This window comes from Nerophis ophidion, linkage group LG10 (assembly GCF_033978795.1).
Source record: "Nerophis ophidion isolate RoL-2023_Sa linkage group LG10, RoL_Noph_v1.0, whole genome shotgun sequence".
In the NCBI taxonomy this organism is placed as follows: domain Eukaryota; kingdom Metazoa; phylum Chordata; class Actinopteri; order Syngnathiformes; family Syngnathidae; genus Nerophis; species Nerophis ophidion.
The window spans coordinates 40085880-40098379 of NC_084620.1; the positions used below are offsets into that span (position 1 = coordinate 40085880).

A 12500-nucleotide genomic window follows, 5' to 3' on the forward strand; every position below is an offset into this window, starting at 1 on the left:
GATCCACATATTGAGATCTGTTACGTAAATAACTACTTAACCACTGTTGTGAAACACCTCTTATGCCATAGTTTTCCAATTTTTTGAAGAAGTAAGAATGATCGATTGTGTCAAAAGCTTTACATAAGTCAATAAATACTCCAACGGTGTGTTGCTTTTTTTCTATTGCTGTAACTATGTTTTCTACAAAGTCCATCACTGCTAGGGATGTAGATCGATTACTCCTGAACCCATACTGATGGTCATTCAATAGCTCATGTTTGTCAATCCACTTATCAAGTCTATATTCAAATATTTTCTCAATAACTTTTGCAAATTGAGGTAGTAAGGACACAGGTCTGTAATTTTAGACCCTATGTTTATCACCATTTTTATAAATTGGAATAAGTTTTGCGATTTTCATTTTGTCAGGAAAAATTCCAGTTGATAAAGATTTATTGCATATATAAGTAAATGGCTTCAGGACACAATCCATCACTTCTTTAACAAGTGACATATCCACGTTGTTACCATCGACAGATTTTTTGTTTTTAAACTTTCTGACCACTTCTAACACATCACTTTCACAAACTCCGCCAAGAAACATTGAATTTTTTATGTCAGATACATGCTTTAACTTTTTCTCATCCTTCATATTAAAATTAATATTTGTTGCCAAATTTGGGCCAACATTCACAAAAAACTTATTGAATTCCTCAGCTATTTCTTCCAAATTTTCAATAATTGAGTTGTCACTTTTTTTTTTACCAGATATGCCGTAAAATCATTTTTGCTAGATTTTTTAATCATGGTATTAAGCACATGCCAGGTTTCAATATTATTTTTATGTTTATGCAGCAATTGTTCATAATGTTTTTTTTGTTGCAGCCTCATGATACATGTCAATCTGTTTTTATACTTTTTACATTTGTCCTCATTTTCCTTTGTTCTATTCTTAATAAATTCCTTGTAAAGATTTTTTTTTTTTTTTTTTTTTTTTTACAGGCTTTTACTAAACCCTTTTTTATCCATGGTTTCTCCCTCTTTTTAGTATTTTGCTTATAATCTCTCAATGGAGAATGAGTGTCATAAAATGTCAGAAATATATCCAGGAATGTATTGTATGCTTCATTAGTATCCTCAACAAAAATATTTTGCCAATCCTGATTTAAAAGATCAGCCTTGAATACCTGAACTGCTTCTGGTGATTTTATTCTAACACAATTATTTATTTGTCTGTAAGTTTCGCTCGTTGTTCATTTGGATCACTGTAAAAACAGGCAAGTGATCAGTTACATCAGTCACTATGAGTCCACTTTTTCTCTTCCCATCAAATATATTTATAAAAATATTGTCAATTAGTGTTAAGCTGTCCTTTGTTATTCTGCTAGGTTTTACAATTAGTGGAAAGAAACTCAAGCTAAACATAAGATTAACAAAATCAGTGGTTTTCATGTGATCGTTAAATTTCATCAAATCAATGTTGAAGTCACCACAAATCAAGATCACCTTATCATAATGTCTTTCATATGACCTAAACATGTTCTTAATAAATTGATCAATGCATGTTCCAGGAGTTCTATAAATACAAGTAATTAGTATGTTTTAGGATCTTTCAACACTGATTTCAATAGTTACACATTCCATCAGATTGTCAATAGCAGTTGTCATGTCAGCAATCAGCCTACATTTGAGAGGACATCACAAACAATACAACACCTCCTCCCCTTTTGTTCATGCTGTTTTGCCAAAACATTTCATATCCCGCTAATCAATCCAGTAATTCCTTACTATCATTCAACCAAGTCTCTGAAATTGCTGTATTTGTTTAAGATACTCTTTAATTTTGGAAAAGTTACTGTGAAGACTCCTGCTGTTGAAATTAATCACTGAAAAGCCTTCCGTTTTGACATTTGAATCAAACTGTTCTTTAGTATAATACTCACAGTCCACATTAGAGTCCATATAGAAGTGACTTTCTGGGTCAATGTTATTTTCTAACTCATAGCATTTATGATCATGAAAGTGGAAAGACTTGAATTTTGTGCAGCTCATTTGTTCTTCTGTCCTGTTGGTTGTCCACATGGTTTATCTGCATGCAGTACACAGCCAACAAGGAACATTTCCCCACTATTCCACTTCCTTATCATGATCATCTGTTTCATTTATATTGTTGAAGTTCCTTCAAGTCTCTGACCACTAATACCCTTGCTTGTTCTGGCGGACCATTCAATCTGATCATTACTTTACAATTCTTTGTCCATGTGTCCTGGATTTGCTTTCCCTCTTTCAAGATCCTGGCTTGTCTTGCAATTTCTGCATTTCTCTTCGTGAGATGTCCATACTCCTGTGCCTTTCAATTTTTTCCTAGCTTTTCTACTCACAAAGTGGATGATGATGTTGGATCTGTGGTTTTGTTTCAGTGGAATGGTGTGGCAAGCAGCTATACTTGAACTTCATACTGGAATTCCTTTATTATTGAAGAAGTTGATGACTTGCTGCTCAAGCGTGTGCAGCTCACCTCTTTTTGCATCTTTTACCTCCTTGTCACCTGCTGTGATCCGTGCATATGAGCGGTGGCTTGTCTCCAGCCCAGAATTAACCAGGTCATCCATCCTGGAGTACTGCTCTAGATCTTCCACTCTTCTTTAAAGTTCTTCAATCTTCTTGTCTTTGTCTTTGACTGTTGCCTTTAGCTGCTTAATTTCATCAATTAAGTCCAGAGGGCCCATTTGCTGTTTTGCGACTTTGCACAGTTCCTCTGACATGAAATTCAGAGACTTTTTCACCTCTTCCATTTCTTCTGCTAACTTCTTAGTCGCTATTCTTTAGTGGGGAGAAGTACTTTTACAATCCAGTTGATCTTTCAGAATACTTTCTGATTCCAAGCAATCCAGTATTGATGGCGTGTCAGTGCATTGACACACATGTCATCAAAAAGTCTCCAACAAATCCAAAATTACAAAAATGATCCGGCAGTTTGATGTTTATCTTCATTATACACATAAAGATGTTGCTCTGGTGGATGGATGTCCACTTATTTTCAAGCTTTTTCATGGATTGTTGTGTGACCCAGTGCATCTAGCCGGCAGCCATCTTGTTTTTTGCCCAGCAATATGTTTGGAGGAGAAAAGGCAAGGCCTTTAACCCCAGGAGCACCACTCCTACTGTCAAGTATAGTGGTGGTAGTATTATGCTGCGGGCCTGTTTTGCTGCCAATGAAACTGGTGCTTTACATAGAGCAAATGGGACAACGTGAATACAATGCTGAAGAAACAAGTCAATGTCAGAAAACCAACACATTTAGCTGAACTGCACCAATTTCGTCAAGAGGAGTGGTCCAAAAAATAGACCAGAAGCTTTTGGATGGCTACCAAAAGCGCCTTACTGCAGTTAAACTTGCCAAGGTACATGTAACCCAATGTTAACTTTGCTGTATGTATAGTTTTGACGCAGCAGATTTGGTCACACTTTCAGTAGACCTATAATACATTCATAAAAGAACCAAACTTCATGAATGTTTTTTGTGACCAACAAGTATGTGCGCCAATCACTCTATCACCAAAAAATAAGAGTCGTAGAAATCATTGGAAATTCAAAACAGCCATGATATGTTCTTTACAAGTGTATGTAAACTTTTGACTATGACTGTGTGTTTGTGTGTGTGTGTGTATATATATATATATATATATATATATATATATTAGACTTAAACTTAGACTTCCTTTTTATTGTCATTCAAATTTGAACTTTACAGTACAATTAAGAACAAAATTTCGTTGCATTAGCTCATAGTAGTGCAGGATAAAAAAAAAGCAATAAGGTGCAGATATAAATAAATAGATTACCGTACAGATAAATATATTGCACTTTTGCATATGCATCCAGGTTTATGGATGTATGTTATATTGTATTTTTATTCCAGCGAGTTAATCCATTTTGGGGGGAATTAAGGGGATAGTTATGATGCGTTCAAGAGTTTTACGGCCTGGGAAGAAGCTGTTACAGAACCTGGAGGTTTTGCTTAGGAGGCTGCGGAACCGCTTCCTAGAGTCCAGCAGTGAAAACAGTCCTTGGTGGGGGTGGGAGGAGGCTTTGCAGGTTTTCTGAGCCCTGGTCAGGCAGCGGCTTTTTGTGATCTCCTGGATAGGAGAAAGAGGAGTCCTGATAATCTTTTACGCCGTCCTCACCACTCTCTGGGGAGACTTCCAGTCTGAAGCATTGCAGACTCCAGTCCAGACAGAAATGCTGTTGGTCAGTAGGCTCTCTATAGTGCCTCTGTAGAATGTGGTGAGAATGGGGGGAGGGAGCTGTGCTCTTTTCATCCGACGCAAAAAGTGCATGCGCTGCTGAGCTCTTTTTACAAGAGCTCCGGTGTGTAGAGGCCAGGTTATATTGTCAGTGAATATATATATATATATTATTTCATCCCTTTCTCAGGAGGTGGAGATTCTGGACATCAGCACAATTAGGGACACCAGAACGGGAAGATACGGCAAGCAGCCAAAGGTACGTTAAAGTGCGTATGGCCTGTGTGTCTGTCTGTTTTTTGAGAGGCTGTCATGTGCAGCTGCTAATGACTTGATGTCACTCAAGTGTTCCTGTCACCAAAATGTGTATGAGCACGCCATGTTCGCATTTCTCCCCTCAGCAGAAGTTGCAAACTGTGACAGAGCGCTAATGAGCTGGCCTGCTGATGGACAGGCTGACAGGAAGTGACTCACACGGAGTCATCGAGGAACCCGGCAATTATCGATGGTGAACATATAAACAGGAAACAGTGCTGGCAGCTAACTATTTTCAATGTGTCGAGTGAAAGGGTGTCAACATGTATTTAATGGCTGCTATGTGATGAGTCAAAATGGTGTTTATGCTGAATGTGTGTGTGTGTGATTCTGTTGATATTTAGTGTACTAAAAAATTATGCTCTTTTGTCAGGACCCGAAATTACGAGATTTACTCAGCTTCTTCAAGGGCGACAACACAGAAGGGAAGATTGTAACCATCGTCCATGGTAGCGACCTGGTCAACATCTCTTTTCTCAACTTCCTGGCCATGCAAGAAGACATTGCTAAGGTATCCACAGCAACCTCACCCCAGCACCGATCATCCATCAGTCATTCCTTCCTCTCCACCCTTCCAACTGTTCTTGTTCCATTTTTCCTGCCTCAGCGGTCACAAAATTAGGAAGACTCCCAACAATCGAAAAGAAGTCCAATGTGAGCTGTCTTATTTTTTCGTGTTTTCAGATTTGGACAGATGAGCTGTTCAGCTTAGCCACAAATATACTCTCCCAGAATGCATCGCGGAATACCTTCCTTTTCAAAGCGTAAGAGTTTACACGTCCTATTTTAGGCTCATCGCTGTTTGTTTTGACAAGTTTCTGTCTTTTTCAGGTACACTAAATTAAAGCTGCAAGTCAATTCGGAAGGGAAAATCCCAGTCAGGAAGTGAGTGATGCACATGGACACATCTCTGTAGTTTTTTCTGAAGGAACAGGAAGCTCACCGAGATTGTGTTGTCATTCCCTGCAGTATCGTAAAGATGTTTTCGGACAAGAGGCGAGTGGAAACAACTCTGGAGCAATGTGGTATCGTCAATAACAAGGTAATTAGATTCCAAATGCGTACTCCTACTTGGTCATTGGTACCGTGCTGGACTCTGCCTTCCCTGTAAACTGTGCATATCTTGACTTGTCATGAATTGATTAACGTGGACCCCGACTTAAACAAGTTGAAAAACGTATTCGGGTGTTACCATTTAGTGGTCAATTGTACGGAATATGTACTGAACTGTGCAATCTACTTATAAAAGTTTCAATCAATCAATCATGGCATGCTGTCCCATCACTTGAACTATTCTGTAAACTGTAACTGTTAATTCCCCTGACTTAGTGGACTATTTCCATTTTTACTTAGTCATTCTGATTGTTATGTACAGGGTTTCTGCTGTCATTATTTGCAAGAGAATTGATCACAATAATTAAATGGCATGGTTTATTCAGTTGTAAAACTGACATTTCTCTGATTTATGGGTTAATTCCAGTCGTATTTATAGTTATTCTAATACTTTTTAAATGTTGCCACTGTCAATACTTACCAGCTAGAGGAGTGATTATATAATTCAGTGATAGGGCTGGGCGAGGGGTTAGTGCGTCTGCCTCACAATACGAAGGTCCTGCAGTCCTGGGTTCAAATCCAGGCTCGGGATCTTTCTGTGTGGAGTTTGCATGATCTCCCCGTGAATGCGTGGGTTCCCTCCGGGTACTCCGGCTTCCTCCCACTTCCAAAGACATGCACCTGGGGATAGGTTGATTGGCAACACTAAATTGGCCCTAGTGTGTGAATGTGAGTGTGAATGTTGTCTGTCTATCTGTGTTGGCCCTGCGATGAGGTGGCGACTTGTCCAGGGTGTACCCCGCCTTTCGCCCGATTGTAGCTGAGATAGGCGCCAGCGCCCCCCGCGACCCCAAAAGGGAATAAGCGGTAGAAAATGGATGGATGGATGGATATGGACGAAAAAGTATATCTTGATACATTTTTACTTAAACTCGATATTCGATACACATCTCGATATATTTTTCGGTGGAAGTATACATATAAAGATATTCATTTTTGAGCAATAGTCAGTGAAATTGAAGTGAATGAGAACTGTACTGTAAACAGGCAGTGGCACTTTTATTATTCCAGTTAGTCAATATGGGCTATTAACAGTACAGAAAATAAACTGTATAAGTAGCACAGAATTACATAACATAAATAAAATACAAAATATTAATTGTACGTAAAATAAAAAATATCAATAAATCAATGTTTATTTATATAGCCCTAAATCACAAGTGTCTCAAAGGGCTGCACAAACCACAACGACATCCTCGGTAGGGCCCACATAAGGGCAAGCAAAAACTCACCCCAGTGGGACTTCAGTGACAGTGACTATGAGAAACTTTGGAGAGGACCACATATGTGGGCAACCCCCCCGACCAGGGGACCGAGTTCAATGGATGTGGAGCGGATCTAACATGATATTGTGAGAGTCCAATCCATAGTGGGTCTAACATAACCGTGAGAGTCCAGTCCAAAGTGGATCCAATATAGTAGCGAGGGTCCCGTCCAAAGTGGAGCCAGCAGAAAACCATCCCAAGCGGAAGCGGATCAGCAACGCAGAGATGTCCCCAACCGATACGCAGGCGAGCGGTCCATCCTGGGTCCCGACTCTGGACAAGCGGTCCATCCTGTGTCCCGACTCTGGACAGCCAGTACTTCATCCATGGCCACCCGACCGGATCCCTCCACAATGGAAAGGGGGACATAGGAGAAAAAGCTGTGCAAATAATACAAAAGGTATCAAACTCAGATTGAAAAAAATACACTTACACGTATGCCCTTAGTGATTTCCATTCCTGGTTCGATGACCCGCCCTATCTTTCCTCTGATTGGCCCGTCCTTAACCAATCGGGACTCATCATAGTAAACAACCAACCAATCTTGGATGTTCTTATATGTGCAAACATGTCTTGGAAGGAGGAAGGGGAGGGGTTTAGTAGCCCATGGAGGTGGAATGGGGCAGAACAAGGAATAAAACAAATAAGCGGCGTTTGGTAATTTTAACGTGAAATAAATTATATCGATATAATGATATTTTCTTAATTCATATCTTGTTTAAAAATATATCGATATATCTTACAAACTCGATAAATCGCCTAGTCTTTTTCAGTGACATGTTATATTTTTCCTTATCACTGCAATTTTTGTGACTTTGTGGACTATTTCCAGTACCTGTTTGGCATCATTCTGATTATAATGTTTTTGTGGAATTAAATTTCACTTTTTTTTTTTTTTTTTTATGAACACAAAATGTAGTTTCAGGTGAAGGACCATGCTGTGGGTTTGACACTTGGATCTTTGTATTTTATTTCTATTATGAATTGCGTCAGTTGGGATGTGACAGTCAGTTCACGAGACAAGAGGATACTTTTTTTATTGCTTTGAGAAAAATCAATCCATCCATCCATTTTTCTACTGCTTGTCCCTCTCTGGGTCACGGGGGTGGCTGGAGCCCATCCCAGCTGCACTCGGGCCTGGACAAGGCTTTGAGACAAATGTACTGACACAATATATTTGAGTGGACAGACTTTTTTTTATTTAACTTAGTCACAAAACAAGGCAGGGGAATATTTTGGAAATGTTCATGCATAAAATGACTCCTTCTAAAAAATGATATTGACCCCTGCACTATGTTGCGCGTGTGTAGGTGCATTAAATTATGTTACGCCCACATTTGTTCTGCAGGTGTGCTACTTTTCAAATGACCAAGTCGAGGGGATCTACCTCATTTGTATAATTTATATTTATTTATTTATGAAAGAGACATTTTTGTTCACTGGGTAAATGTGTTTGATGATATTACAAGCATGTTTAACACATAGATTCCTTTTTTTTCATGAAGGAAAGAATATAAGTTGGTGTATGATGACTTTCATTGATTGGAATCAGACAGTAGTGCTAATAAATCCACATTTTTAAATGTAGGAGAGAAAAAAACTCATCTTTTCTGTCTAATACCACATGAAAGTGGTTGGTTTTTGGCATCATATTTGCCAAGCTTTTATATTCGTTTTTATACACTTTACAAGAAATACATTGGCGACAAACTCCGTAGCTTGGTAGCGTTCTGAGACTCTTATTTTGTTAGTGCAGGCAGGTTAACCAGCGCTTTATTGTGAAGACAGGAACTCAGCCGTCAGTTTTTAGGCTTTTGACAGCAGGTTTGGTGCGAAAGTCTGGTAAAATAAAAAGAGTTTCTCGCCTTCCTGATGGTCGTTTTTTTTAATTAATATTTACCGTCATCTCAAAATCCTAGGGTGCCGCGAATGTCAATCAAGTTACAAAAGTGTAGTCATAGTGAAGATTGATGATAGCTAATTTTTAGGTGTATTTCTTTAATGCCTTGCTGGAGTACGACTGAAACACCCTCCGCCATCAACCGGTAGCTCGCGATCGACGTAATGGGCACCCCTGCCCTAGACCAACCCTTCCATCGATGTTGAAAGGAGGAAACCCATGCCAAATGTTTTGTGCTTAGTGTAAACTTGGCCCAAGCACGGTATGACTGGCATCGCTTGTGTATGCCCTGCAACACCAATGCAAGATGCAAGTCAGCCGGGCTTCAAAGATAATTTTGGAGTAGACTCCTATAAAACAGCGATTGCTGATTCATTAAAAGTCATGACCTAATTTTTTTTTTTCCAGAAAAGGAAAAACTAATTGTAATGAAACAATCTCAGAGGCAGTTGAATTTTAGGATGCTGCAATTATGGTCGGCTGGCTCAAACTGTGTTTCTTTTGTCCCAATTCACCGCATTTATCTTCCTCAAAGATCAATATGAAGTCACAAGACTTGAATCATAGGTGGTGGACTTGTACAAAAGCCACGGTCAGCACTTCTGTGTGCGTTGTGTGCTCTTGCACCTCCTGCTGGTCGCAGAACCAATCTGTGTTACAGGGACCCACTAAGGTTTTATTGGTTACACTGTGTGTTCAGATTCGATACTTTGACATTTTCCTCTCGCTCTGCAGACAGAGGGGATCAAGCCGGATGATTTCACATGGGAGGCCTTCCATAAGTTTCTCGATAGTCTTTCTCTGCGCTCAGAGATCCAAAGCATATTTGAGGAAAGGCAAGCGACACCAATTTGGCATTCAAATGCTGACTCCAACAGCACTCGTGAACCCTGCGGATTTTTTCTCCTGCTGCAGCGGCTCAAAAGGGAAGTTCTTCAACTCCTTGGACCAGCTGACCGACTTTCTCAACCGCCGGCAACGCGACTCTCGACTGAACGAGGTGCTCTACCCGCCGCTCAAAAGAGAGCAGGTCCGGCAGATCATGGAGAAATATGAGACCGACATCAGCCAGCTGGAGCGAGGTCTGTGCGCAGTTGTTTACAGCAAGGGTTGCCCATCCCTATTTAAGCTTCTTTATGAACATAATGTGTCTCGCCTGCAGACCAGATCAGTTTGCTGGCCTTCACGAGGTATCTGGGAGGAGAGGAGAATAGCATTGTTCCTCCAGAGAGGCTGGACGTTATCGATGACATGAATCAACCGCTGTCACACTACTTCATCAATTCCTCGCACAACACTTACCTCACAGGTAGACCACCATACACGTTATTTCATCAGGAGTTTCTATCTGGAGCCTATGTCATTCCACGTCCTCTTCCTTCTCTTCCAGTGGGTCAGCTGACTGGTCTGTCATCTGTGGAGATGTACAGGCAGGTGCTGCTCACCGGCTGCCGCTGTGTGGAACTGGACTGTTGGAAGGGTCGACCCCAGGACGACGAGCCCTACATAACCCACGGCTTCACCATGACCACTGAAATACCTTTTAAGGTGTGTGATGCAGTTTTGAACATCCGTATGGAACTTCAACGTGAATGATGGATTCAAACATTGATATTCTGTAGAACCTGCTTTTGTCGGCCAACTTAACTTAGTTGGTCGACTGCCACCGGCCAGCGTTAACACACATAATTGACCGCTTTTGTAAAAATATAATTTGGGAGCTTAAGGGTTCATTTTTATGTGTTGTAGTATTAACATCCTCATTATTGCTAAGGAGCCTGAAATAACAAGTCCGACATAACTAAATGCACAAAATTACTTTTTAGTTCAGTGCTAAGTATGGACCTGGATTCTACCACTGCAACTAACAAAAGCATTTATTTATTTTAATGTTTTGTGTTAGTTGCCGGGCTTCACGTTGGCAGAGGGGTTAGTGCGTCTGCCTCACAATATGAAGGTCCTGAGCAGTCCGGGTTCAATCCCAGGCTCGGGATCTTTCTGTGTGGAGTTTGCATGTCCTCCCCTTGAATGCGTGGGTTCCCTCCGGGTACTCCGGCTTCCTCCCACTTCCAAAGACATGCACCTGGGGATAGGTTGATTGGCAAAACTAAATTGGCCCTAGTGTGTGAATGTGAATGTGAATGTTGTCTATCTGTGTTGGCCCTGTGATGAGGTGGCGACTTGTCCAGGGTGTACGCCGCCTTCGGCCCGATTGTAGCTGAGATAGGCACCAGCGCCCCCCGCGACCCCAAATGGAATAAGCGGTAGGAAAATGGATGGATGGATGAATGTTCGTTGCCACCAGAATAAAGATTAGCATGTGTGTAACATGTATGAAAGGTTTATTATCATTGTAGTCAAGACGTACAACAAAATAACCACAGCACCTCTGTTAGACAAAACTATGAAATAGCATATGAAACAATCCGTATAAGAATTTACACAAAACCAATGTCAGTCATTTATTTAAGTCTTTATTCGCCCATTCTCCTTATGTCCCTCCCAAGTAACTGCAAGTTTAGTAGTTTGAGTTGTGTAGAAAACCGCTTTTTTCTATGTCAGTTCACTCGTTGTTGTGTGTATGTATGTATGTATATATATGTATATATATATATATATATATATATATATATATATATATATATACATATACATTATATATATACATATAATGTGTGTATTTATTTATTTGTACATACGTGTATATGTGTATTTTACGTGTGTGTGTATATATATATATATATATATATATATATATATATATATATATATATATATATATATATATACACGTGTGTGTTTTTTTTACAAATAAAAATATGTGTGTTTATGTATGTGTCTACATACAGTACAGGCCAAAAGTTTGGACTCACCATCTCCTGCGTTTTCTTTATTTTCATGACTTATTTACATAGTAGATTGTCACTGAAGGCATCAATACTATGAATGAACACATGTGGAGTTATGTACTTAACAAAAAAAAAAGGGGGACATAACTGAAAACATGTTTTGTATTCTAGTTTCTTCAAAATAGCCACTCTTTGCTCTGATTACTGCTGTGCACACTCTTGACATTCTCTCCATGAGCGTCAAGCACGCCTGTGAAGTGAAAACCATTTCAGGTGACTACCTCTTAAAGCTCATTGAGAGAATGCCAAGAGTGTGCGGAAAAGTAATCAGAGCAAAGAGTGGCTATTTTGAAGAAACTAGAATATAAAACATGTTTTCAGTTATTTCACCTTGTTTTGTACGTAACTCCACATTCATTCATATTTTTGACGCCTTCAGTGACAATCTACAATGTAAATAGTCATGATAATACGCATTAGATGAGGTTTGTGTGTGTGTGTGTGTGTATATATATATATATATATATATATATATATATATATATATATATATATATATATATATATATATATATATATATATATATATATATATATAATTTGTGTATGTGTGTTTATATACTGTACTTGTGTGTGTGCCTTCGTGGTTTTACGGATAAACCAGGTTTCTGCGGTTCATCCGTTATACAGTGCTCAATACTGGTATAGAGCGCAATATCAAAAAATCCCCTGAAGAGCAATGAAACCTGCGAAACAGTCTTGTAGGGATAAAATTGCCTGTGGTTTTTCCTGACCTAACATGTGTATGTGTGTATATATGTATGTATAT

The 12500-nt window shown here is 39.4% G+C and overlaps 1 protein-coding gene across 2 annotated transcripts in view; it reads left to right on the forward strand.

The window, feature by feature from the left end:
• plcb3 (phospholipase C, beta 3 (phosphatidylinositol-specific)) overlaps window positions 1-12500 on the forward strand; it is a 141566-nt gene that overhangs the window by 93697 nt on the left and 35369 nt on the right. For both annotated transcript variants that reach the window (XM_061913741.1, XM_061913740.1), the window contains exons 3-11: window positions 4420-4488; window positions 4918-5055; window positions 5229-5308; window positions 5376-5429; window positions 5514-5586; window positions 9558-9658; window positions 9738-9904; window positions 9985-10131; window positions 10213-10370. In XM_061913741.1, coding sequence (XP_061769725.1) covers window positions 4420-4488; window positions 4918-5055; window positions 5229-5308; window positions 5376-5429; window positions 5514-5586; window positions 9558-9658; window positions 9738-9904; window positions 9985-10131; window positions 10213-10370 — 987 coding nt within the window. The remainder of the gene's footprint in view (window positions 1-4419; window positions 4489-4917; window positions 5056-5228; window positions 5309-5375; window positions 5430-5513; window positions 5587-9557; window positions 9659-9737; window positions 9905-9984; window positions 10132-10212; window positions 10371-12500) is intronic.